This window comes from Pogonomyrmex barbatus, unplaced genomic scaffold (assembly GCF_055798465.1).
Source record: "Pogonomyrmex barbatus isolate J1 unplaced genomic scaffold, ASM5579846v1 scaffold4, whole genome shotgun sequence".
Lineage (NCBI taxonomy): Eukaryota > Metazoa > Arthropoda > Insecta > Hymenoptera > Formicidae > Pogonomyrmex > Pogonomyrmex barbatus.
Window position 1 is genome coordinate 11,356,250 of NW_028297138.1, and position 25,663 is coordinate 11,381,912.

The following is a 25,663-nucleotide window of genomic DNA, read 5'->3' on the forward strand; positions in this document are numbered from 1 at the left end:
ATGTAACGATGTATGTAAGCCATTTGAGCGATGAGATGACGTTCTTTCAAACTTCTAAATGATAATGGAAATATTCTCGGATATAGGAAAGTACTCCTTCAGACAAAACAGAAAAAAATGTAACATGAAAGGAAAGAATGGCAAACAAAGAAGCGGGAAAGCGGTTTAGCAAACGGGATCAGTTAACAATGACTCGACGAGCGAGTGTCTATCGACTCCATGGCGATCATCTATTTCCGGCCGAGGGAAGTGAAAAATGTGATATCTCGATACGCCACTTTTAATATTGCACGCTACAGCGAACTTAACATTGAGATTTCAACAATCCCAGGCCAATCAGCTACTCGAAGAAAAGAGCGGCGATCGCGTTATTGGAACGAGTGCATAACTGTATCCCGATTGTTGTCAATCTGTAATAATTATACAATGTAAATGGATATGCTGTCGCGCGCACACGCCCATAATTCACGGAACGTGTGTACGCCGTCGAATGCAACGTGCACAGATGTAAGCTGATGCGTGACGTTAATAGAGTCGCGACTCAATTGTCATTTTGCACAAAAGTCCACGTGTGGTGTTATACATACAAATTTGTCCGCGCGAGCATTATGCATTCATCATATATATAATATCGCGCGGAGTCCGAAATAACGTTATTACGTTGCAAGTAATATGTCAAGGGGATGATGATGATGAACGCGACTTTCGATTCGCGCATAATCGGATCTCATCGACACGCATCGATTAGTCTTTCAAATATAGTTCTGTTCGAAATTAGATTTCTTCTTTAACCTTCTTTATACCGAAGTCAGACTGAAGCCGAGGGAAATCCTTCTTTCCGGAGAGCTTGAAAGAGCTTTACAATCATCATGGCGCGAAAGCCGTGTTCTACAGCGGAATTATGCGAATTCTTGGAATTTTTAGATTCTATAGCTTTAAAGGGTAATAACGTTGCCGGAAGCGCGCCGGGGCGAAATAGCTGAGGGCGGCACGTGCGGCACGAATAGCGAAAGTATCGTCGACGTGTAACGTCAACGGGGGATGCAACGACGTCAATTAATGCATCGAAATTGCGTTATACCGATGTAGCTTTATGGCATACGAAGTACCCGAACGTCTCTCGCGTAAAGTGCCTCGGCGAAACGCGGCACCGCGGCGCAACGGCGGAACGGAATTGTATATGTTTCTCGACTAAAAGTGCATTGCGACCGTAATGCACACGATGGAACGTGTTAAAACTGACGAAACTTCCTTTATACAATCTAGCTCAAATATTTATATTATCTACTTCACGGTACTTCAATGCTGTTACGTTCGACATCAATAATGTAACGTGATTATTTCTGGATGAAGCAATGTTCGGTTCAGAACAATTGTTAATTTATTCGATTTTCTCGATGCACCAAATATAATTTTTTGTCTTCGACAAGGAAAATTATCGAAAATTGAATTGAATTAATCGCTTGTCGTTATCGACTGCGCGTATTTTTTCAAATTAAATGTCCGTAAAATATTTTTATTTGTTTTCTTGAACGAATTATAAATGAGTAGGACGAAATAGATCACGTTTCTAACGTTTTCTGATTTTTAAATTAAACTTTCTCGAAAAACAAAGCTTCGTTTTCAGAAAAATTTTATCCTATAGTTTTTATTGTGTTTTAGAATCACCCCTTGCTTCGCCAATAACTATCCCGTGTAGCTTGGTTGGGTTTTGCTCAGAATCAAGGAGCGAATAGCCAGGTGGCACACGAGAGCGAATAAGAAAATCACGTTGTTTCGCGGCAAATGTTATCAAATAGAAGAGACGAATTGACTATTTTTACAAGGATTGCGAAACCCTTGCCAGAAGACGGTCGCAGTGGAGTCGCCGTAGCGCGAGTCAGGCATGCGCGGCCGGTTCAGGGTGGCGCGCGGCAGTGAAAGAGCTCGAGGGCGAAACCCACGTTTCAGTCCGTCGCGTGTGTTACTACGGGCACATATAGTGCACCGCTCTCCGGCGCCTGCAACTCTCGGTGCTCTCGTATCTCGGACGGAGGAGGGGACCGTGATGCCGTGATGCCGTGAGAAGAGGCGAGGACACGCGAGAGTCACGCGTACATACGTGACCGTGGAGGATCGGGGCGGTGGTGCGCCGAGTTCCACGCGATCGTCCCACCGAGGGGGCGAGATGACGTCTCGACGGAGCGCCGCGCGACCCCGTCGCTCGTCGCGGATCGCCGCTCCTCGCGCGTAAACCCAAATTCCGCTTGTGAAATTCCCGCCCGACCGCCCGCGACGTCGATATCGGATATCTCCGCCGTCCGAGATCATCCCGCGCGCGTCGCCAAATTCGCCCGGACGTCTCGTCGTTTCTGTCAAACGGCGAGAGAGATACGCGCGTGTCACGGTTGTCCGTCCGTCCGCGCGTAACCCGACTCGCGGAACCGACAGTTTGCCTGTGACATACGTGAAACTCAGTCCCACGAGACACCCACCTCTCTTTCTCTCTCTCTCTTTCTCTCTCTCTCTCTCTCTCTCTCTCTCTCTCTCTCTCTCTCGCCGGGAGGGAGGAAGTCTCCTCGCCGCGCGATCCGGTTCCGCGATTGAAATTTAAATCCTGATGAGAGAAATCACCGTTGTTACGTGGGAGTCACGCAAATTGAAGGATACACGCGATCCTATTTAGCGCGCGTTACATCCGATTAGAATATGTCGCGTAAGTCTTTAAAAAGCAAACGAGGGGAAAAGGTCGAGCACGCTGCAGCGACTACACCGCTCCGGTGGTGGCCGAGAGATGACTATACTACTGCCAAGAGAGAGAACGATAAGCCTCTATTATCAGCCAGCTTTAAATGAAGCGAGATTGATCGCGTAAAAATAACTGGCGCGCGGCACAAAAAAAGAGGATCACGTGGCGGGAATGCGCGCGAGGTGCACTTTGCGACGGCGACTATATCGGTGCGCCTTACGCGTTCGTCAAGACCGTCGTCTGTGTACGTCACCCCGTGGGGGTGATTTCCGGCTCGGGAGGGGTTTCGCGTGAGCCGCGTGCCCCGCGTGCCCCGCTCGCCGCTCCTCCGAAAATGCTCGCGGGAAATGATCGCGGTAGTGCCGAGTGATGACGATTGGCGATTGGCGAATTGTCCGTAACACGACTAGATGATGACGGATTCCCCGACACCATCGACCAGCAGACATCACGACGATAAATGCGACAAGCCCGAGAGATCCGATAAGACGGTGTTGCTGGTGAGCGAATCGAGTCTCGGGTGAATCGCGGACGGCCTCCTCCTCCTCTCCCCCCACGTAGCAGCCAACAAAATTGCCTTTCCCCGAGCCGATGTAACTTTAACGAGCTTTCGCTGCAACCGACTCGCAACCATTTTTCACGTCATCGCACCGACGAGATCTTTAATCCGATATGCAGTCTCCTTAATTCACTTTTTAAAGTCCCTCGTTGCCGCGTTACTTTCCCATTTTATTTTCCGCGGGCTACGGATATGAATAATTGATGCTGGGGGAATCGTTGCTTAATAAAATCAACTTGATGGGACAATGCAGATACGATATTTTCTACGGATAATTACGGGCGGATAATTACTGATCGGAGTGATTAGCGCGGCGTTATTTTTTAATTTGTCCAGCCGTGCGCCGCGCATCCCATCAACGATCACATTGAGCGTTAATAATTATTCGCGACGCAATCGATTCATAAATTATCGACGATACGGCCATTATCTGTCGCTCTCAATTATTTAATAATGGCTCCCCCGAATGTCGAATTATGTGGCGAGAGTTTCGCGTTAGGCAAACATATCATTATTTGATACTTGGACGAGCGTGTACGAGGGAAATATAATAATAGCGAGAGTGTGGAGGGGGGGGGGAGAGAACGAGGGGAGAAAGGGGGATGATATTGCCACGTTGAAGCGCGCGGTATCCGGAGCGTTTCCGCCACTTCGAATGGGATAATCGATGGAGCCGATCGCGAGTTTCACTTTTCGTGCGTTTCAGCAAATCCAGGACATAAACAGCCAGGTAGCGCAGTTCCGAGATTTGCTCATTAATATCGGACAGCCGCGCGACTGTCCGGAACTGCGTGAAAAAATACGGAAGCTGCGTCGTAGCTGCGTGGAGGCTTGCAAGAGCACGTCTCAACTGGTACTGCCGCACGTGCAAAGGTGAGCTTTCTTTTTCTCCTTTTTTTTTTTTTTTTTTTTTTTTTTTTCTTAAAAATCTCCAGTAGATCCAATTCCGAATTTTCTCAAACCAGATCCATGGAGATTTAAGAATCTGCACGCGTATGAACTGGATCTTGCGCTTTATTCAAATTTTCTCGTCAAAGAGGAGATATCTAGGGCATGTTAGCACACATATACGTTCGAATTGGATATCAGCTCGATACCGATACAGAATCGGGGAGTGTACTCTGAGTTCCACTTAAACTATTCGCGCTCGATCAGTTACGTTAATCCGTTCGGCAGACGGACTATTCATCTATCAACGCTGGAAACGAGAAAGTGCTCTCGATCGTGCTCGTTTTCCCCGCGACTTCTCCTATGTACTCTCCCGCAAGAATTGAAACTATTCCCGCAATTTTCCGGCGACGATAACGAGTCTCTGACCTACGTCGCGGTGGCTGCGCGACGTTTCTTTGCGCGACGGCGAAGGAAAGGAGCGCGAATGTAAACCGCGGAATTAACGAGGACGTCGTCGCATATAGGACAAGGTTTCGCCGTTTTCCTAAACTCCGAATCCAAGTCAGTTTGGCGATGGCGGAGGCGAAAGAGAGAAAAAGCGAGCGAGAGAGAGAGAGAGAGAGAGAGAGAGAGAGAAACTTTTTCTAGATTTCTTACATTACTTCCGTGCAGTCCCTTGCACGTTTCGCACAATGCAGGTCACAGTGAGACGACTGAATGTTCGAAGAATCATGGTCATGAGAAAAACGTCACGTGCCATCGTCGCACCGAGCACTTCCAATAACTTTCATTCCGTAAGTTTGCTGGACGCATCACGGTGCCCTTCATCATCGATTTACACAGGTTTTTCACCGTCTCAGACTCGCAATTGACTTTGCGATCGTCTCCTGGTAGTCTCCCGACAGTCTGCCACAAAAAATCTAATAAAGCGTAATAAATTTCCACGACGCGGAATTTTAATCAGCCGATTTAACCTTGTTTGTCCATCGGATGGTTCTATTATCTATGTTAATATTTTCAATTCAATAATTCATAGTTTCACGTAAATAATGTCTTCTGAAGTATAAACCTGGGGAGAAAAAGATTTATTGACACAGCATATTTTATTTGCCGTCGTAGGCAAACGTTGTTAGTTACCGTACGAGCAGCGCGAGGGAATTTATTAGGAAATATTAATTTTGTTTGCGAAAAATAATTTCGCTGAATTTATTATAATTTTGCTGAATGATTATTAATAATTATTAATAACGAATCATTTCGTTTGCAACGACGAAAATGTATTCTACAGATAAACCATTTCGCTTTGGCGGCATATTCACGTTTCTGTAAATAAATTTACTCAGCAAGATCTTTCAACACGCCCAATAAAACAGACTCCGCTGCAATATCGAATAATTGGTCATGGTAGAGAAGTCTGATTGCTTCCGCGCTGAATATACGACAGGTATGCAGTTTCGCCGTGAAATCTCCCCGCGAGATCTCTTTTTTTCCCCGTGGTGGCTCGAGCTCGTTATGGAAATTAGAAAACGTGTTTTCGAACTGCCCGTCCATCTTAATTTTAGGCAATTTTACCGCGGGGGGGAGGTGACACGGTTCCCGAAAGGAACGACCTGACATCGCGACAACGCGTTCCGTGACGCGCGAAGATTATTTACGTAAAGTCAGATGTACGCGTGTCACACGTACGTACACATGCGTGTACACGTGTGCGCGTGCGGCTGTGCCTCGTCGATCTTTCCCTTGATCCAGGTCGCGCGGTAGCGGTTCTCGCTCGCGGAAAGTTTCGCGTTCTCGAGAGCGGGAGCTTACCCCGAGCGACACCCCGATCAAGTATTAATGCCGTAGGAATGTACCACCCGCCGCGTTTGTTTCGTGCTATTTGCGCGCAGCGAGCCGCGGCTCTCCCACACGCCTCGCGGCACGAGAACGCCGCGTAAAAGTTACCCGTCGTTCGCGGGTCGTGCAGCGTAAACTCGGCAATTACGGCGGAGAATGGAATCGCCGTCCGCGGCTACGAGGCTTCGCGATGAACGATTCGTTCTCTCGAAACTCTCGAGTGACAACTAGACAAACACTTGGCTCTTGCTAAGGTACCCGGAATAAAACGTTGAATGACGAATAGCCAATAAAATGAAAACAGCGCTTGAAAGCGCAATAATTCTCGAGCGTTTTCCCACGAATAAAAATGGAAAATAATAAAAATTGCACGAGGGAGAGACACAAAGCAGGAAGTTGAAATAAAACGAGGAGAGAGAGAGAGAGAGAGAGAGAGAGAGAAAAAAGAGTTATTTTATATCAAAGACATCGTGGGTGACGTAGTCGGGTACACGTAACACGCGAGGACGTGCCTGGTGAAACAATTTCTTATCAATAATTTAATTGCCGTCGCTGGTCTTTTCGCGAGGTACACAATTTCGAGCATTTTGTAGATGTTTCAGCGAGACCGGGGGCGGTCGCTATTGTAATTCGAAAAGTCACGCCGGCAGGACTCCTCTTAATCCCCGGATTAATGTAGGCGTACCGGGCAGTGGGCGGCCGCCGTTGATCTCCGGGAATAAAAAGGCGCGCGAAATAAAAATGTCGGTGTGTATTTTGCATAATCGATGCAGCGGTGTGTTGCGTGTTTTTCGCGGTGATACGGCGCACGAACGCGACGTCCGCGCGGGAGTATAAATCGAACGACGCGACAGGCGTACGTGTATGCAACGTGTATGTACGATCGAATGCGCGAGAAGATGTGAATGTAAAGATGATCGATCGAATGTACGAGAAGATGTGAATGTAAAGATGATCGATCGATCGTAGGATCGCGCCTCCGGAAAAAGTCCGCGCGCGCGCGTGGGTCGCGGCGGGGACATAGAAATGCGGACCGGGACAAAGAGATTTGTTTTATATCCGCGGGATATCCGTGCGCTCTCCGAGGCGCAATAGTTGACAGCCGATATGAATAATAATTCGCGAGTAATTGAACTGTTGCGTCGCGGCAAGTGGTATCGACGTAATCAAACGGCGGAAACGTGAGTGCTTGTCACGCGGCGATATTGTTCCGAGCCCCGGCCGGCGGAGAAGCGACGCTATTATCCACGAGGAGAGAGGAGAGGCCGGACGGACAATAATTAACGTTTCGTAACGGCCAGGGATAATCCGGCTTAAACGAAAGTAGATAAAACGGTGCGTGTACGCCGGGCATTTACGACGCGCGATAGTTTTATTCGACGTCGGTATCTAATTAAGCGGCGTTTCGTTGAAACTCCCGTTACGCTCCCGTGGCCTCATATCCGAGCGCGTACGATCTAATTTTCGCGTTCGACAAATAATTATTTTCGCGCTCCACGGATGCGCGCTCCAGATACTCGGCGTAACTACTCCGGCGGCCTCGCCCATAAAATCTCGGCATTTTTCAAACACGCGGGATCGCGGCATCGCATGGAGGGTCAACTCCAGAGTCAAGTTTCCAGACCGCGGAGAAACCCGCTCGCTAAATTAATGCGGGGAAAAAAATGAAATGAATTCCGTTGTCTATCTACATCCCCCCGGTCTCATCGAAAGCGAGTTTTTACTTTCGCAAGTTAAACGATTTCGCGATTAAACGGTTTCGCTGAAATTAATCGTTCGGCGAAGCGAATCTAAAGTAGTAATAAATGGTCCAAAGCGCTGTGCTATAATAATTGCGCATAATGTCGTCGTGCATATTGCTACGTATTTTGCTCTCTTTCGCTTCGGGCGAATAGAAAGAAGAATTTCGAAGAAAACGAATTCGTGAAACATTTAGATTTTCATTAAGGTGTGCAAAGCCCCGGAAGATATTATTCGAAGACGACTGAGTGAAGATGAGAAAGAGAAAACTGCGGGAGGTGAAGGAAAAAGGAATCGGTAATTGGGAGTGGCGCTAACCTTTTTTGCGATACTCACTTCTACCTTTGGCTCACCTCGTGACTTAACTTTTTGCGAGGAACCAATCTGTGTGAAATCGATAGCTTTCTTCTCTTCGGCTGCAAAACGCTTCTGGCTGTACGGTGCGCCAGACGGGTCTGTTCGCAAAAGGATTTAAATTCCGACATATTGAAATCCGAGCCATTTCCTACAAACCCGCCGCAAGTTACAGTAGACGAAAGTAAACTCATTTCTATTCCCGTTTGTATCTCTCATTATAATATAATCCGAGCCTCATTTCCGGAACGTCTAAACTTGAATGGCGGCAAAGCGTAGCGCTCCATCTATTAACATTAACACTTAGCAAGTAATAAAAGGATATGGGGAGGAAAAGGAGGAGAAATTACTTGACGGCTTTGATAATCAGCCAACGCAGCAAGAAGCTGTCGCGAATATGCTCGCAGATTGAGATCGGTTGCCTTCGGTCGCGCCAATCTATTTCGCGCGTTAATTGGAATCTCATTAACCGGAAGCCAACCGAAATGGTTTCTCTGCAAGGACTTCCCTCAATGCTCGACCGATGCGGTAATTGACGTAAAACGAGTTAATCAGAGTACTTGGTTTTCCTGCGGCCTTCTCTGTCGCGCTTGCATGCCCTCCCTCGCCACGATTTTGCGTTATTGGATTACGTTCCACGACATATTTCGTAAAATATCCCTCGGTTACTCTCTCCAGAATTTCAGGCAACGTATTTATTATACAAGACCCGCTGCGGAAAGGTGATACCGCTTGGAACGTTTACCGCTCGCGTTTGTGCCTCGCTTAAAATAATACATCATATAAAGCTATAAGGATTGCGTACCAACGAAATCACCCCGAGGCCTCGCCTCCGTTCTGCCTCGCCCTTCTTACGTGTACGCGAACACGTCGTTAACGCCCTTTTTTAACCACTTTTTTTTATTCAAACATCATCAGGAGAAAGAGAGGAGGAGCAATGTTGCCTACGGAACGGGACACACCGATACTTGAACACGTTTGCGAAAGGTGCGCGCGTTAATGAGACCAGCACTCGTGCCTCGCGGGTGACCCCAGCCCGTAAGCAATGGTAATAATGTTTTTAATGTAATTAACTCGGCGAGCTACGAGCGGAGACGAAGCGAAAGAGAAATCAGATTTATGGACTTTCAAGTAAAATCGCGCGCATCCGAGAGACCCGACAAGGAAGTCGTTAAAGCAATTCGTATCTCTCGCGATAATGCGATTTACCTCGCAGCGCATTCAGCAACGATAACGGGATCTTTCGCGGCTTTTACATCGCGGCTTCTATATTGGCATCGTACTTATACTCACGTTACTTTGTAAGATTTGCGAGTGGAATTACACTAATGCACATCCGTACATCTTTTCATTATAGGAATTAGTGATTTTAAACGCGATCAAAAATCTTTTAAAAATATAAATATATAAATATACACACACAAACACACACACACACACACACACACACACACACACACATATTTTATTTATTTAAATTTAGAAAATATAATTAGAAAAGATAAATATATTTTATTACAGCGCTATGGACGTCGGGATACCGGTCGACAGTCCAAATCTGGTGCTGTTGTTTTACGTGGCTCAACTCTTCTTACGCGAACTGCACAAGAGTAAAAACCTCATACGAATTATACCTATGGACATGTCCGGATATTACGGTAAGTCATGCATGCGTTCCCAGCGTTTTATTTGATAACGTTACAATAATTATTATCTCTAAACTGTTCAAAGAACCTGCGGATGCAGGAAAACACGAGCGTAATCTAACGGGGAACTTTTCCTTATAAATACATAGTCAACAAGAAGTTGGTGGTCGCTGGTGATTTTAATCTCGAGAAATGAATGGGTGCTCATCGATCGAGACGAGAGTTTAATTCTCGCCGTTTTCGATAATAATTTAATCCCAATTAAACTTCGACATGGGAGAAATTTTGCGCGGAAGGTTATAAGAACGAGCGCAAAAGTGTCGACGGAATTGAGTCACGTTGCGTTATCGGTTTGCACCGAAGCGCAACGTTAAATCGGTTTCTGCGGCCGCTTTGAGTCAGACCGGATAGATTGATTTACGGCGTATATATCCCAACGGGTCATAACTCTCAAAACTATCGCATACGGTTGTAGGCGCGTCCAGCAAATCCCAATTTCCAACTACACGTCGCTTCCTGCCGCAATCGAGCCGAATTCTATTGCACGCGACGTACGCGTGTCATGGAAAGAGAGCGACGCTCGCGTTTCGTTGCTGGCACGGCCGTTAATATGCGTTTTTTCCTAACTATTAGCGGTGCGCTTGTCAAGTAACAAGTGAACCACAATAGAAGGTATTTTCCCCTTCTCATAAGTGAAACTTTGCCCCGAATAATTTATAACTATTTCCTTGACATTACATAAGCACTATAGCTTGTTCCGGGCGCTCGTTTATTTCTCTCCCGGTTGCACGTATTAAAGTTTATGGAAGCTTTTTTAAATATCCCGTCGAAAAAAAGGTTGAAAAAAAAAAAAAAAAGAAACGCCCTATGCACTTTTATATTATAAAGCCACGCTAAACAGAGCGTATTACGTATTATATTATTAATAAAATCATGATTATTATTTCCGCTTCCTTTCGCTTAAAATATTTCGCATGAAACGCGCGCGAGTCCGTTAAGAAGATAAGGAGACGTTGTCGATGTCACGTGACGCCGTCAAGATCTAACGACACAGTTTTCGTTATCGCATTTCGTTACAGAGAGCCGCGCCGGTCCCTCGTATATCGGCAATGTGGTCTCGCAGATCCTCCTGTGCAAACAGATTAGACCGGACTTCAATGAGGAGGAGCTCTGCAGCATCCGAAAGGACTCGGAAGAGATCGGCCAGCTGATAGCGGAACTACAAGAATTTATGCCCCAATCCGAGGCTGACACGGGTACAATTTTGCCGGTACCTTCGTACATGTTCCGTCCGAGATCTTTGCTTTATTTAGAGAGAGACGACTTTTCCACGAATATATCAGTCACGATTTTTAGAAGGACAAGTTAATCAAGTAATTCGCGGCAAAAAGAAAGATTTATAATTCTAATTAAACATCATAAAGATGAGTATGGTAAAACTTCTATTATCCAATCGAGAAACAAGATAGTCGGATAATTAATTTTTTGGGGATAACTAAATTATTACGCTTTTATAGCAAAGGAAGTTTTATTTATTACGTGGTATTCTGTTAATTATAACGAAATAGAAATTAAAACAATGACTCGACTGTTATTTTTCATTCCCCATTCTTTTATCTTCTCTGTTTTTTTAAGCTGCTTAATTCATATATTTTGCGTAACAATAGCTGTTACAGTCGGGCTGCACCTTCTTTCTGTGCTTCGTAGCGTCTAAGATTTGCTTTTAAAGAAAATACTCTTCAAAATGACTGGGGATGTTATTTTCTGTCGTTTATCGTCTACGGTCTTGTTAATACACATTTGTTTCAGACTACTGCTAGCAGAGCGAAGATGTATGTTACATCGTGTGTAACGTACGTCCGCACACATGTTTACGTAAATGTAATGTGCATGCGGCATGTTTATTTTCTTAGACGATACCGCCGAAAAGTCGGTTAAACCGCGTTCGGATAATAGAGGTTTTATTATATATACACGCATGAGGGTATATTCAGGATTATTTTTCTTAGAGGGATTTTTATCAATTCTATTAACAATAATTTTTCGCATTAATAAATTACTTTTTTGTATAACATAGAGCTTCTAATATCTCCTCATTCCTAATTTTGAATGAGAAAAGTATTAGGTTTTGTAAATCATAACTTTAACTTTTTCTTTCGGGGAAAGGGGGAATGGAATTTGAACTCCCCTTCTCTTTCCTGGATACGTCCATGCATGCACATAAATATACGCGTTCTTTTTTTATCAGTATATTTTTCCCAGCATCGCTACATGAGAATCAAAATTTTTCCGACTTCACACACACACACACACACACACACACACACACACACACACACACACACACACACACACACACACACACACACAGAGAGAGAGAGAGAGAGAGAGAGAGAGAGAGAGAGAGAGAGAGAGAGAGAGAGAGAGAGATTAAAAGAGGTGGAGGGGATGGGATAAATAGGTTGGAAAGTCTACAGACTCCGTTTTGAAACGAGGCGGAAGAGATACGGAATAGACTTGATCGATATAATATGCGAAACGGAAAAGCATTGTGGGCCTTCGGACACATTGTTAGTGCGTGCATCACAAATGTGTGCGCAGCAATGTGAGTGTCGTGTCGATATACGATGGATATATACGCGGGATAGAATATACACAGTCCGACCCTTAGACCCTGGTGATACAGGTCAAGGACGATCCATTCTGCAAAATCCGTTTGTCCGAACTGCATTCCTCCGGTCCGTGAAGGAAGCACGGGCGAGCGAAAGTGGCAAATGCCAGAGGGCAAAGGGGCGAGGAGAGCGGAAAAAAAAAGGAGAAAACGCAGAGAGAAATATACTCGTCGGCCAACAAATCTAGGCTGCCGTTCGTAAAACAATCTAGCCCGCTTGTTCGATAAATATTGCCTTCTCCATTGTGTGCTGGGAGTTGACTTTAAGCGCGGAACAGGATGACGTGAGAAAGAGAAACGGGAGAAGTTGCAGGAAGGGAAGGAGGGAAGGTGAAGGAGGGGGAGGAAGAGAAGTTGGAGTCGGAGAGGACGAGAAAGGGTGGTTTAAGCACGAATTAAACTGTCTTTCTGCTTCATAAATCAATGTAACGAGGGAATAATAGTGGAGTTAGATTTGAGACGGCCATATTATTAATGAATGCGTAACAGCCGCCAGATCTTCTCGTAAGCACTTCAGGTTCCAAATATTCGTGTAATAATGACAAATAAATGTGACGTATGCGCCGGGAATGGCGAGACGCCACCGTTGCGAAAATCCTTTCTTTTTCTCGGCACAAACGTAGCAATCAGGCACAATGACTTACACTATTTCGAGCATTTGAAAAATTTCGGATAAATCGGAGGGAAAAAAGAACGCGACGGGTCGGATTAACGAATACGAGAGGGAGGGAAAACGACGCACGTGATGCAATCCAGGATTTATGGAAATAATATTGATGAAACAATATTGATGAACGGTTTTCATATCGTACTCTCATCTGCAGCTTCGAGCTGCGAACTCGTCAATGGACGAAGAAGACAACGTCGCGTGCGTGTATACATACGTAAAGGGGACATCACGTTTTCGCATAGAAAAATCTTGTTCAGTTTGTTAAATGTTATAATCAACCGCGCGAACTTGCTCTGCTCCCGATTCTGGTCGCGTGGTGATTTTTGCTTGATGATTAAATTTTAATCGATTTTAATGCGTCCCGTCGTGTGGGGGTGCGAGCTTGTTTTGCAAATGTATTCGCAACTAAATTAGTAATTAACAGACTGCCGCGAGTAAGTGGGGACGGAGGTGAGGGACGGGGGAGGGGAGGAAGGGGAATTTCGAACGTGCGCGGTTTCGGAGCAAGGTCGGAGAGGCCGTGATCCCAGCTTCCGTGGCAGGCGAGTCCGCGCGGACGCGGCTCGGTTATCGAGAGGAAAAGCAGCAGCGTTTGACATGGTGGTGTGATATGGGTCAAGGCCGCGGGTCGTAAAATCGAGGTTTAAAATCGAGGCTCGCGAGACGAAACGAGAATTTTGAGAAGGGCCGGGACACGTCCGCGCGCGGAATACCGATCGCGTTCCAAGCGCGGCGAGGAAAAACGACGTGAGGATGTCGTCGGCGTGCGTTCGCGCATTCCGGTGGATCTGCAAATACTGTATTTACGAAGCAATCCCGCTGCCGTGTCACGAGGGAGAGAAAGAAAGAGAGAGAGAGAGAGAAAGAGAGAGAGAGAGAGAGAGAGAGAGAGAGAGAGAGAGAGAGAGAGAGAGAGAGAGAGAGAGAGAGAGAGAGTTCGACGAATACTTCCGCCGTGCGGAAACGCAAAGCGGAATTGTCGACATTTCTCTCCCCTTCGCGCCTCCCGCCTAAACTCGACAACACCCTCATCCGTTTTCTACAACACAATCATATTTCACAACACAATTAATCCGGGTGCTGGCTAACGCAACGTTCTCTGTTAAGACACGTACAATTACAAGCCAACTTTTCTACGAGAAGGCAAAATTCGGAATCGTTTTGAAAGCGGGATCGTTATCCGGACTTTATCTCGGCATATCCAAGTGAATTTTTCAGATTTTTTTTCCAACGGGAGAATCGGCTCGATGATAATTTGACGATTTATTAAATTTGCGCGATTACACGTCACTTCATTTCGATAATATAATCTTGTGTGCATATTCCGCGTATCGCGAATAATCGGAATAGCTCAGAATTAATTAATTTCGTTTCGTCGAGCAGATAAATACAGTCGGCGATAACGGATAGAGCTTATCTAACCGGAATATATCCGTGTTACATCCGTTGTTTGGGATTAACACGAGCGCCGACATCCTTCTCGCGCGCGTTCCGTCAAACCCCGCGAGATTATCCTTGTACGCTTTCAATCTCTCGCGGAATTTCATATTCCTGTCGCTGCCGACGTTATCCGGAAAGATCCCGATGGTATTGCAATTTATAGCGATCGTCACGTTGACGGAATTAAGTCGTCCTTTCAACCCAGAATCCCGAAGAAAGAGCGCGCGTTCTTTCCTTTCCTCTCCAGCCTCTTATGTCTTTCGAACATATTAGCTGTCTACTTTTTTTAACAAAAAAAAAAAAAAAAAAAAGAAGACCAGAAAAGAGGACGCTCGTATAACACCATTAACTTTTATCACGTGTATTGCGTTTGTGTAATGTATACAGTATCTCTCTAAATCTGTGTGCGACAAATTGTAGAATCCTCCTATCTTTCTTCGGGCGCATAGGCCACGACAAAATAATGATGTAAGTCATGAAAATTTTCTCTGATTCTTTCCCTAGAGAAACCCGTGGCCCTACACAATCCTGGGAACAAAATCAATCGGAACAACGGGACACGGAGGATGCATCGATGGAGCAACAGAGACCGGCAATCGTCCTACTTCCGCAACGGTTTTAGATTTCTATGCTGCGCCGCGAGCACTAATTACGTTTAACGTACATATAATTCATTTCGATTCATTAAAACGTAATATAGTTCCGATTGTATGAATAATTAATATGCACCAATATTTTCGCAGTGATTTTGATGCTAAATTCCCTGAAATAAAGTCAATAGGAATCAATCGGCGGTTTTCGGCTCGAAAGAGACGGGCTTCGCGGAGAAGAGATCCCGTTTACATAAAGTATCCTGAGAAAGATGTATAGCACTACGGCGGTTTATCCTCGAAAGAACCTCAGATTGCTTCTTCTTCGACGGTACTTTAATATCGCGTCTCTCCACTTATCGTAATATTTCAATTATTTTCCACATCATTAATATACGTCTCTCTTGGGATACTCTCTCTGGGAAGGCAACGGATAAAAAGCGTCGCAACGATAACGTCGATACACCTCGAGGCCTAACCAAGAGGCCTAAACCTATCCCCCACTTGAGAAAATATATCCTTGGAACAAACTTTTAACTCACGTATAGCTGGTGACAATCAAAGTAGAAAGCTCGAGAACTCTAATACCGAAAATTATTTGCAAGTCGCGCCGCGTCGGACACAGATGGCGGGAAGGATGGATAAGAAAGGAAAAAAGGGAATTTCAGCACCTTTTTACGTCTTTCAGCAAGAATTCTAGTGGCACTCGATATTGCTCCCATTTTTTTGGACGTTCTTCTATTCTCTCCTAAGAATCTCCCTGCCCCGTTAAATTTTCAATTCGCGGACAAAGGGACTTCGGAAAGCGCCCTTCGTTCGAGCCCACTCGAAAAAAAAAATCGTTTCATCAATCCCGCTACGATTGCTCGCAATTATGCTAACTCCAGAATTTTCCTTCAATTCAATAAAATCTCTCGCGGCGATCGATTTTCCCAGTTCGTTCAATGCGTTCGCGATCTGTCGATCGCATCGCGAATCTGATAATCGATGATTTTGACAAAAGCTGTGTCGCTCGTAATCAAAACTAGCTCGTAATCTCCGATCGAGTCTTAAATATAATTCCCAGTATATATTATTCGGAATTCTAGGCGAAACACGTACGAATATATCATCAGAGAATAACGCATCTCTATGTCGAGTCAAAGCGATAGATGTCTACGTTGTGGAGCAATTATAATATTCTAGCGTATTTACAAGTGAGTGGACCAACCTCGATCTATTTATAACGCGCGATGGACGCGCACGCATTGTAGCCCTAGAGTACGCGCGTTTCGCATATCTCGCCTATATATTATATATATATATATATATATATATATATATATATATATATATATATATGTGTATATAGAGATCGTCTACAAAGCAATACATCGTAGGAGATACACAGGCGGAGAGAGAAACGTTGCGCGCGCGAGAAGCAAAATGTGCATATGTATAAATGAATATAGATGAATATAGCGCGTCCATACATTTTTCTCTCTCTCTCTCTCTCTCTCTCTCTCTCTCTCTCTCTCTCTCGCGTACAAAGATATACAGCGAGAAGCACCATCGCGTTACGTCGTGACTTTTAATCCGAAACAGTCGTCATATTATATTTAACAGGGAATAAAAGAGAAGTGGAAGAAGAACACTTCTCCAAGCTTTAACGAGGAACTCTTATTTCGGAAGGTCGCGTCTGGCGCGCTTTAATTTTGCGACGATGAATCCCCAGACGTGATATCATTAATGTAAAGAGGATATTTTTTCATGTATTTTTCATGTAAAACTAAAACATTACCGTTTCGGGTTAACAGCGATACTGCGACGACCAGCCAACGGATGTCTATGAAGAAAGAGAGAGAGAGAAGAGATCGATACTTTGACAGAGCGTCGAACAACCGTATACATTTACGACCGCAATAATAACGTAAAAGATACGAGATATTTTGTTACTTTCTCTTTTTATCGAATATTCCGACATACTTTTTTAAAAATATTCCCCCCACGATCGCGCACCTTTGAGTCTCTCCTATGTTAATTATTACGTTCACCAAGTTGTCATACGTGATATCTCAAACGGCGGCTCAATTGAGTTGTTACGTATGCAAATTAGATTAAGATTGTACAATGCGCGCAAAAAAACAGGAGAGAGTGACTATTATATTTTATATGAGCGTCGCGTATCGATGGAAAAGCATAGAAGCCGGTTTTGCTGCGCGAAAAGAACAGTTCTCCTCAAGCATCTAAAAATAAGGCCAGATACAGATCTGAAAATAATTTTGCTGGGCCATCGAAATAATTTTGTAGCACGTTCAAATTGATTGTTGGAATATTCAAAAACTATCATCATCATCCTTAAGTGTCCTATAATTTTGATCCTGATAATTTTGATGGCCCTGATAATTTTGATAAAATTATTTTCAGGTCCGTACCTGATCGAAATTTTAGATACTTCAACAAAACCATTCCTCTCCGTGTGCGAAACAATGGCGTGGAAGAATGAACGATCAGCGTATTGCTCTTCTCCTATTCCAAGTGACGCGAGATTGTGACGTTCGATTAAATTACACATATCAATTATGATCGGGATCGGAAACACGATCGACGATCCTCGATCGGGTCATTTACCTAATAACCGCTAGCCTCGGGATGTTGTGCATGGAATAATCGATCGAATTCGAATCGTTTCTATCGAGAAGCGGCCATTCTTGAACGTCCGATTGATCCGAGTGGACGATTGTCACTTCTCGTATTAGCGATTCGATCATTTCTGCGTTCCTTTAGTCCTATCTATGGTGCAAAAAAGGGACCGAACTACTCGAATATTTCACTTCGTCGAATTTTCGTTTGAGGGAACATTAATAAAAAAAAAAAAGAAAGAAAGAAGAAAAGATATTAGCGCTGATATATCGTATTTTTAGGCAATAGCGAAGAGAGATGTGAGCGTTAGAAACCGACTCAAGCTCGTAAAGTGGCGCGAATAGCGAAATCAAATTATAATGAAATATAATGTATCATGTTGACGAAATAAACTTGAATCGTTCGACTCGAATTGATCGTCATTGCGTGTTACAACCATCTTTTAAACTCTTTTTTTTTTTTATGTATACTGGGTACGCCAGAAGGAAAGATCAATATTCTGGAAAGCCACGAAAAGAATGGTGTTGAAGTGTCTAAAAAAGTTTAGACAGATACAGATCTGAAAATAATTTTGTTGGATCCTCAAAATTATTATGTAGAATGTTTAAGCATGATAAAACTGTAAAATTTTTTACTAATCTGACAACTTATTTGAATGTCCTACATAATCATTTTAATGAATTAATAAAATTATTTTCAAACGTATTTGACTAAATTTTTAGATATTTCAGCAAAATTGTTCTTTTCATATTCGTATCATTCGTATCATTCTAAGAAAAATAATCTTTATTTAATATTAAACATATATTCCCATTCCCCGAACGGTTTCTAAAGTGGAGCTATTTGAATATTGAAAAGTTGTTAATAAAATATATTGCGTAATGCTTTTAATTTTATTGTTTGAATAAAAAATTTAATACATTTAAAATAAATTTTTAATTGAAATTGAATATGTGAAACGATCTACCCGATTATATGGAAATTATTGTCGAATAAATCTCAGTGGGCAATCCGCCATGTTCTCATACGAAAAATATATTGATATTGATAATAAATTTTTGAAAATTCATTATAAAGTGTATTAATCATATGACCAATTGAATTAAAAACAACATATAACATTTTTCATTAATAATTTTCCAACAAAATTCTCAAAAATTTGTATATATATATATTTAAACTTGGATATATATTTTTTAATCAAATTTAGAGAATTAATTAAGTTTAATGAGGATACTTCCTATGGATTTCATAAGGGATAAAAAATTCTGATAAAAATTACTGTTTATTTCGATCAAAACGAATCGCACTTTATAAGCAATTTTTAAATATTTATAAAGTCCGAAATTGAGGACGCAGAAGGTTAATCCTCGACAAATTTAAAAAGTTCTGGAAAACTGTAGAAAAAAGGCTCACTTAAAAAAGATTATTTTACATTCTTGTCCACATTCTTGTCCGTATTCTCCTCCTCTTCCTCCTCTTCCTTCTCCATTTTCCATTTCGCACCGTCGTTGAATTAACACGCGCGGAAATTCGTAATCAACACCAACGCAATTAATACTGAAACGCAATAAGAAAAGTAAAATCGCGTTAGAAATCCGAGATGCGTCGCGAATACTGAACGCGAATTCATAAGCAGACCCTAGCGACATCTCGCGTGCGCGCGGCGAACCCAATTCGATTGTCTTCAGGGAATTTAGCTATTTCGTTTCATCTGAATCTAAATTATAATCGATAACATCGCACTTTATTACTTTTTGGATTCCAAACTCTATTATCTTTTTATATATGTGTAATTATTAAATTGTTTAAATTAAATTTCATGTCACGAGTATTTCAGCACGACGAGTTTGTCTCATTTTACGTCACCTCGCGCAGCAGGGCGTACCGACTTACTAAACTCCATTACTAAAATCTCACTAGATGCGGCGATACGCGATACCTCCTGTCACATTCGCGCGATACGTACGATTCCTACATTATTCCATTATATAATGGTGGCTGCGTGAGGCTCATACCTTTATTTCGTTTTCCAACCGCTGCTGAGACTCGTAGAAATGTCTGTTAGTCGAATAATTGTGAGTAGATACTCATTGCAATATTAAATCATTTTCAAATCGCATACTTCGAGATCACTCAATTTTCAAGTGGTTATATATGCATGAGTATATTTTTGCCTGTATTATGTATGTAATAAAATATCTATTGCTTGAGCAACATACATTATATGTTTTTTGTTACATGTTTCGATCGTTTGTCAATGATTTGAATGATTTTTCAGGCTCGTACCTTTTCCACATCGCCTGCCGCACAGCAGTTGGTGAAGGTATTCAATTTTTTCAGTTGACAAGTATTATATTTCTGTATGAAGCTCACGAGTTAGTCCTATAAACTTTATGAAAATTACTTTACTTTGATTTTCTTTTTGATTGCCTCTAATGTTTCATAATGCCTATGAATTTTATAAACAATTATTTATATACATGCCTGTATATAGTGCTTTACCTTATTTTATGTATTATTATAGCCTCCTATTCAAGTCTTTGGATTAGAAGGCAGATATGCCACGGCTCTTTACTCAGCTGCATCCAAACAGAAGGCTTTGGACACAGTAGAGAAGGATTTAATTAGTTTTCAAGTATAATTTATATGAATGAAAATTTATATTTATGTATTAAGTATGTTTATCTTAATATGAACTTGTGATTATGTTTAAATTAGGGTCTCTTAAAAAAAGATGCTGCATTCGTAGATTTTATAAAGAATCCTTCGATAAAGCGAAAAGATAAAGTGGAAGCTTTCAAGGCTATTGGAAAGAAGGCTAATCTGAATCCAGCTACAGAAAATTTATTGACATTGCTTGCGGAGAATGGTCGATTGTCAAAAATCAATGTAATCATCAATCTATATAAACAGCTTATGGCTGCTAACAGGGGAGAGGTAGTGTGCGAAGTTATTACTGCAATTCCACTTGATGCCGAATTGAAGACAAAACTTGAATCGACACTGAAGCGTTTATTGCAGAAGGGTCAAACTATCTTACTCACTACTAAAGTAGATCCTTCCATCATTGGAGGTATGATAGTATCGGTAGGTGATAAATATGTAGATATGAGTGTCGCTAGTAAGATCAAAATGTATACTGACCTCATTCAAGCTGCAGCATAATAGCAAAAAATATGAAGTAATGAAATAAATTTATTCCATACTCATATAGACATATTGGAGTGTCATGTACATTATCAGTAAATAAAATGTACAATCAAGTAAACTAAATCTTTTAGGCTATTATTCCTTGTATTGTATGGATGTTAATAGGAAAATATATGAGTATGTCGTTCACTTTTAAATTGTGATTTTATTTTCTGTAAAGCATCAAGTTTGATACAGTTACATAAATGTTTAATTATTCGTTAACAATAATTTATATTTAACTCTTATATTTACTCTTCATATCTTGCAATATATTAGTGATGTGTGATAAAGTGACATGCTTTAGAACCACACAGTATAAGATTTTCATGTGTTACATGTTGTGTTTCTCTGTTTCTTCCATTCATAAAAAAAAATATATCACAAGCCAAAGACAAAAACAAGTAATAAGTAAATACTAGTGTAAAAAATACTTTTAAGCCTAGTGTCTCAAGAAACACTATTTGTCCAGTGCAAAGCAGTTTATAAAATTATAATATATATTAATAATATGTCAATGATGAAAGTCTAGATTTACATAAAACTTTTGCCAAATAAAAATAATAACAATATAATAAGATATAAGATATGATCAAGTAAGGATGATATATCATACTAATGGTATATCTTTATAGATTTGAAGTGTAAGATATGTAAAAATATTATTTGATTATGCAGAATACGTGTTGAATACAACGTTATATACCTGAGAATTGCATTATGCATAGCTTTTCAAAAGTAAGAAAAATGTATATATAAATATAAATGTTATATATATTTCAACAAATCATAACTTTAAATAATTACTGACCTTAGGTACTTGCCAACTATATTAAAAAATAAAATTAATTTGATTAATTTTACTAAACATTTGATTCGTAAAAGGTTACATTCTTTAAGCACACAAACAATAATTATGTTAAAACTGAAACAGTGACTAGCATTATTTCCAATTTCCGCAAAATATAATTGTTTTCTAATTGCATGTCTCAGAACTTAGATGCATATTATTTTATAATTCAATATGCTTGACATTACATTCGTAATATGCAAAACAGAATATTTCGAACAACGTTTTTTCTATTTCAGTCAATAATTTATATATTGTCTCGTTTACTAAACGCCGACAGAATAAAAATTTATCTCTTTCACGATTAACAAAATGTGTGTATCTTCTGTACAAGAAAAAATAGAGAAAGAGTTACTTCAAAGTAACTCTTGTTTTCATATGCAATTATCTAATTATTTTTTAATAATATATTAACATATGTACAAAATGTGGCTTTTACGTACAACGTTTGCTTAAAACATAGCAATCGATGGTATATCATCCTTAACTAAGACCCAATCTTCTTCTTCTTCAAGAATAGCAGATGTAGCACATTCCTTTGCCAAGACTGTAAGTATATCAAATTATTTATTATATTCATAGCCGACTATATATTACATAAATATCACGCATTCCCAATAATTTTTCAATTACCTACCGTTAAATTGATGTTCTAATTCATCTCGATTCATGGGCGGCATTTGTCGAATATCGATGAAATTATTACCAGCTGGTTGCGTGTCATCCAGATTATTTTGTAAAAGATTCTTTCTGCATTCTCCAAGATCTTCTAATCGCTTTAATTCAGTACGATAACTGACATCTTCCTCCCCCGACTCAGTTCCTGTGTGATCACTCTGTTCAATATTTTCATTTTCCTCGTTTGTAGATAGTTCTTCTCCGTTTGTCGCATTATTGGAATGTACATTACAATTTATACATGTTATAGTGTCGATACGATTAGATATCGAGTTATCTTTATCTATTCGATTACTCGTCATATATTTGGACAAGTCAAAATCCAGAACATCCGCTAACAATTTTTCTTTATTCTCTACATCTCGTTGAATCATTTCTAAATCTCGATCTGATTTTAATATAAAATCATCATCGAAGCTCAATTGCATCAAAGAGGAATGAGTTGTCGTTGTCTTATTAGCGTTCATATGATCAGCCATTAGGCTGGTCGATAAGTGATCACTGTTGCTATCTGGCATTACGACACTTCCGCTTCCGTTCATTATTTTATTTCGAGACCTTTTTTGCTTCCTTTCAGGTGTGAAAACGACATCCTCGAATTCCTGTTGACCGATTTTTTGAAATATCTCGCGACGATCATTGCTCTTTATGTCTTCCGCGTTTCTTATTCTGCTAGTATCGTTATATTCCAGTATTTTGTTAATATCCGTTACAAGTGGAGTATTTAACTCTATTGGAACTATCGGTGGCACTTCCACAGCTTCCTCTGCATTTGCAATCGCATTGGTGTCCAGTTCATTGGTAGTACCAGTAATAGTTGGTACAATACTACAATTTTCATTTATTTTTCATTAAATCATATTGAGAAAATGATTAATTTTTAATTTTAATACATAGTTAATATATTAACAATGTACATAATTTATTACAGAAAAGATTGTTATTTACTTACCTTACAGATTGAATGATGTTGGTTGGGTTGATTTTGGGAAAGGGAATAGCTGGCACTATATTACTTTCTTTCAATTTTGAAGTTAGTTCTAATATACCATTAGCAACAGGCTTACTATATTCAGCGAATGATAATAAAGGATCCAATGCCCTTCTTGTTTCTTCTGTAAGATAAAGAATTCAATGATGTTCAATGAAAACTTTTCATCTAATCTGAATACGATTACGCTCACCTGTAAAAATATTATTCTCAGGATAATAGGCAATTCGCAAAATATTTCTTTCTCCTTCCAATATAAATATCTCGTCTTTCGTGCAAGCTACATCAGTAACGCGCCGTAAATCATTCACGATCGATGTTATTGCGATAGTATTTGGATTTACTACATAGACTACATCATCACAGTACGTTACTAATAAATCATCACAAAACGGTAATACGATGCCGAACGAAGGCTCGCCACGATTTCTTCTTGATCCTTCAGGTGCGGGATTCAGTAATGCCACTTCTGTATGACTCGATCTAACGGCATCCTTTTTAAAATATTCACAATTTGATAAGTTAAAATGACAATAATTATATTGATAAGTCCAATGTGAATGCATATGTATTAGCATGGTACCTTAAATATGAGCGTTTTCAGTACAGTTCCAATCTTATCAGCTTGCCATAAACGTAAACCTGGTCTACTTGCATAGATTACCGGATCTTGTACATAATTCTGTCGAGAACCAAATACCGCTCCTAGCTTACCTAATCTAAAGCACCAAAATATTATATTTCTTTAATTTAGACTGCAATGAGTATGAAAATACTAACGTTTTACGTTCCTTTTGGCCAACTTGTGTCACCTTTCCATTTTCATTTCTATTTACTAAAATTGTACGTAATGTTGTCGAGACTAGCAGTAAACCTTGTTGATAACTCAATTGTACCACAGAATATTTCTCATTTAATAATTTGGACGATTTAGATAAATGCTACAAAAAAAGAATATAAAAATGTATGAGACATATATATTTATAAAAAAAATAAGCATTAAAGGATAAATTCTTATGATATTTACTTACCATATAAAAATCAATCTCTGTTAAAACTACTAAACCATCTTTATCTCCACTAAATAATTTCATACCATTCTTAGACCATTCTACCGCTGTCACTGCAGTATTATGCAAACCACTTATACTATATCTTTCCACCTTGCAAACAATATAGAAATTGATTGTTTCTATATTATAAATTAATTTGAGAAGTTGATTTTTTTATAATTTACCTGTTTCTTCTGTTTTGGCTTCAAACTGTTCGGCAATGAGTCTGGTGGATTCTTGGGAATTTGAAAAACTGTAACAACACCATGTTCATTGCCTGCTGCAACCATAAAATCAACTGTTGAGATTACTTGTATACTTGTGATCTTGGAATTTATATTCTGCAATAGAAAAAAATCATGTTACTTTAATGGATTGATTGAGATTGAATATTTTAACAGGAAAGTAAAAATTCCTAAAAATCTTTCAAGTACCTCGCAACGTAGTCTCTGCAAATCCTGTTTCTCTCTGTTGTACCAGTAAACAAGTCCATGATTAGTTCCAATGGCGATAAACTCGGTCAGGGCATCGATGCAAGTGAAACTAATGTCTTGTGTGAAAATACCGTTTTGTATCTTGGCAGGTATCTGTTGCAAGAGGACAGCAAGCGGTGCCCATTCTCTCAAGGGCCCACCATCCTCACACATAGGTGTTGTCATTGTCGCTACATTTCACAGTGATATCTTTTTTTTAATCATCATGAAATAGAAAATATATAAATATAAAAATTCATCACCGCAATCGTACGTTGACACGTGAAAAGATATACGTGGCAATATAACCCTCTTTATAGAACAATACAAAATTTTCTAAGCGCACAATCGCTGCATTATCGCTGGGCTATCACTGCGGACGATTGCGAGACGTCGAGCATTTTTGACATAAGAAATTAAGTTACTGTGAGACATAATGTAAAAAGTACCTCCGTTTCGGTTGTAACGAGGGATGGAAAGCAAATTACGGAGTTCAATCGACGTTCCTCTTTCTCTCTTCCTTTTTTTTTTTCTTTCTATCGCTTAAACGCTACGTTTCCTTCTGCCTGACACAACATGAGAGTCTCATTACGGATAACCGTACGCGATTACGATGTATGCACGGCAGTGCACAGTGCTGTAACCGCATACGTGCCTATTGACATCCCCAAGCGAGCGAA

General features: G+C 40.9%; 4 protein-coding genes across 8 annotated transcripts in view; 2 read left to right on the top strand and 2 right to left on the bottom strand.

Annotated features, from left to right (window-relative positions):
* The window catches only part of LOC105432987 (limbic system-associated membrane protein), a 35,294-nt gene extending 15,971 nt beyond the window's left edge, over nt 1–19,323 (bottom strand). Inside the window, exon 1 of the mRNA XM_089080785.1 lies at nt 19,183–19,323. Coding sequence (XP_088936911.1) covers nt 19,183–19,246 — 64 coding nt within the window. The 5' untranslated portion in view covers nt 19,247–19,323. The remainder of the gene's footprint in view (nt 1–19,182) is intronic.
* On the top strand, nt 1,796–18,159 carry dcma (syntaxin-like domain-containing protein decima). 3 transcript variants are annotated; one of them, XM_011648036.3, is made up of 5 exons: nt 1,796–3,228; nt 3,994–4,160; nt 9,630–9,766; nt 10,834–11,024; nt 15,040–18,159. In XM_011648036.3, the coding sequence occupies exons 1-5, from the start codon at nt 3,139–3,141 to the stop codon at nt 15,247–15,249; spliced, it is 795 nt and encodes a 264-aa protein (XP_011646338.1). In that variant the 5' UTR covers nt 1,796–3,138; the 3' UTR covers nt 15,250–18,159. The 3 variants fall into 3 exon arrangements, with proteins under 3 accessions (XP_011646338.1, XP_011646339.1, XP_088936919.1); XM_011648037.3 differs by having other exon boundaries at nt 1,841–3,228; nt 10,834–11,010; XM_089080793.1 differs by lacking the exons at nt 1,796–3,228; nt 3,994–4,160 and adding exons at nt 6,876–8,051; nt 9,027–9,156.
* Nucleotides 19,324–19,644: 321 nt separating the features above from the next.
* Nucleotides 19,645–21,097, top strand: ATPsynO (ATP synthase subunit O, mitochondrial). The gene is made up of 4 exons (XM_011648040.3): nt 19,645–19,825; nt 20,029–20,073; nt 20,275–20,385; nt 20,469–21,097. The coding sequence occupies exons 1-4, from the start codon at nt 19,805–19,807 to the stop codon at nt 20,913–20,915; spliced, it is 624 nt and encodes a 207-aa protein (XP_011646342.1). The 5' UTR covers nt 19,645–19,804; the 3' UTR covers nt 20,916–21,097.
* On the bottom strand, nt 21,086–25,639 carry LOC105432985 (WD repeat-containing protein CG11141). 3 transcript variants are annotated; one of them, XM_011648035.2, is made up of 11 exons: nt 25,433–25,638; nt 24,945–25,174; nt 24,696–24,851; nt 24,490–24,621; nt 24,239–24,399; nt 24,042–24,177; nt 23,652–23,952; nt 23,420–23,582; nt 22,427–23,295; nt 22,233–22,336; nt 21,086–21,766 (listed from the first exon to the last, which is right to left on the bottom strand). In XM_011648035.2, the coding sequence occupies exons 2-10, from the start codon at nt 25,167–25,169 to the stop codon at nt 22,242–22,244; spliced, it is 2,238 nt and encodes a 745-aa protein (XP_011646337.2). In that variant the 5' UTR covers nt 25,170–25,174; nt 25,433–25,638; the 3' UTR covers nt 21,086–21,766; nt 22,233–22,241. The 3 variants fall into 3 exon arrangements, with proteins under 3 accessions (XP_011646337.2, XP_011646335.2, XP_011646334.2); XM_011648033.2 differs by having other exon boundaries at nt 21,086–22,336; nt 24,945–25,193; nt 25,433–25,639; XM_011648032.2 differs by having other exon boundaries at nt 21,086–22,336; nt 25,433–25,636.
* Between the last annotated feature and the right edge of the window lie 24 nt (nt 25,640–25,663).

Excerpts from the sequence above, each read along its gene's own strand:
- dcma (XM_011648036.3), top strand. The coding sequence starts at position 3,139 with ATGATGACGGATTCCCCGACACCATCGACCAGCAGACATCACGACGAT. Across the intron at positions 3,229-3,993 it reads CCGATAAGACGGTGTTGCTG|CAAATCCAGGACATAAACAG; the intron begins GTGAGCGAATCG and ends CGTGCGTTTCAG. Across the intron at positions 11,025-15,039 it reads ACACGGGTACAATTTTGCCG|AGAAACCCGTGGCCCTACAC; the intron begins GTACCTTCGTAC and ends TTCTTTCCCTAG.
- ATPsynO (XM_011648040.3), top strand. The coding sequence starts at position 19,805 with ATGTCTGTTAGTCGAATAATT. Across the intron at positions 20,074-20,274 it reads CCGCACAGCAGTTGGTGAAG|CCTCCTATTCAAGTCTTTGG; the intron begins GTATTCAATTTT and ends GTATTATTATAG. Across the intron at positions 20,386-20,468 it reads AGGATTTAATTAGTTTTCAA|GGTCTCTTAAAAAAAGATGC; the intron begins GTATAATTTATA and ends TGTTTAAATTAG.
- LOC105432985 (XM_011648033.2), bottom strand. The coding sequence starts at position 25,169 with ATGACAACACCTATGTGTGAGGATGGTGGGCCCTTGAGAGAATGGGCA. Across the intron at positions 24,622-24,695 it reads AGCCAAAACAGAAGAAACAG|GTGGAAAGATATAGTATAAG; the intron begins GTAAATTATAAA and ends ATTGTTTGCAAG. Across the intron at positions 23,296-23,419 it reads AACATCATTCAATCTGTAAG|TATTGTACCAACTATTACTG; the intron begins GTAAGTAAATAA and ends TGAAAATTGTAG.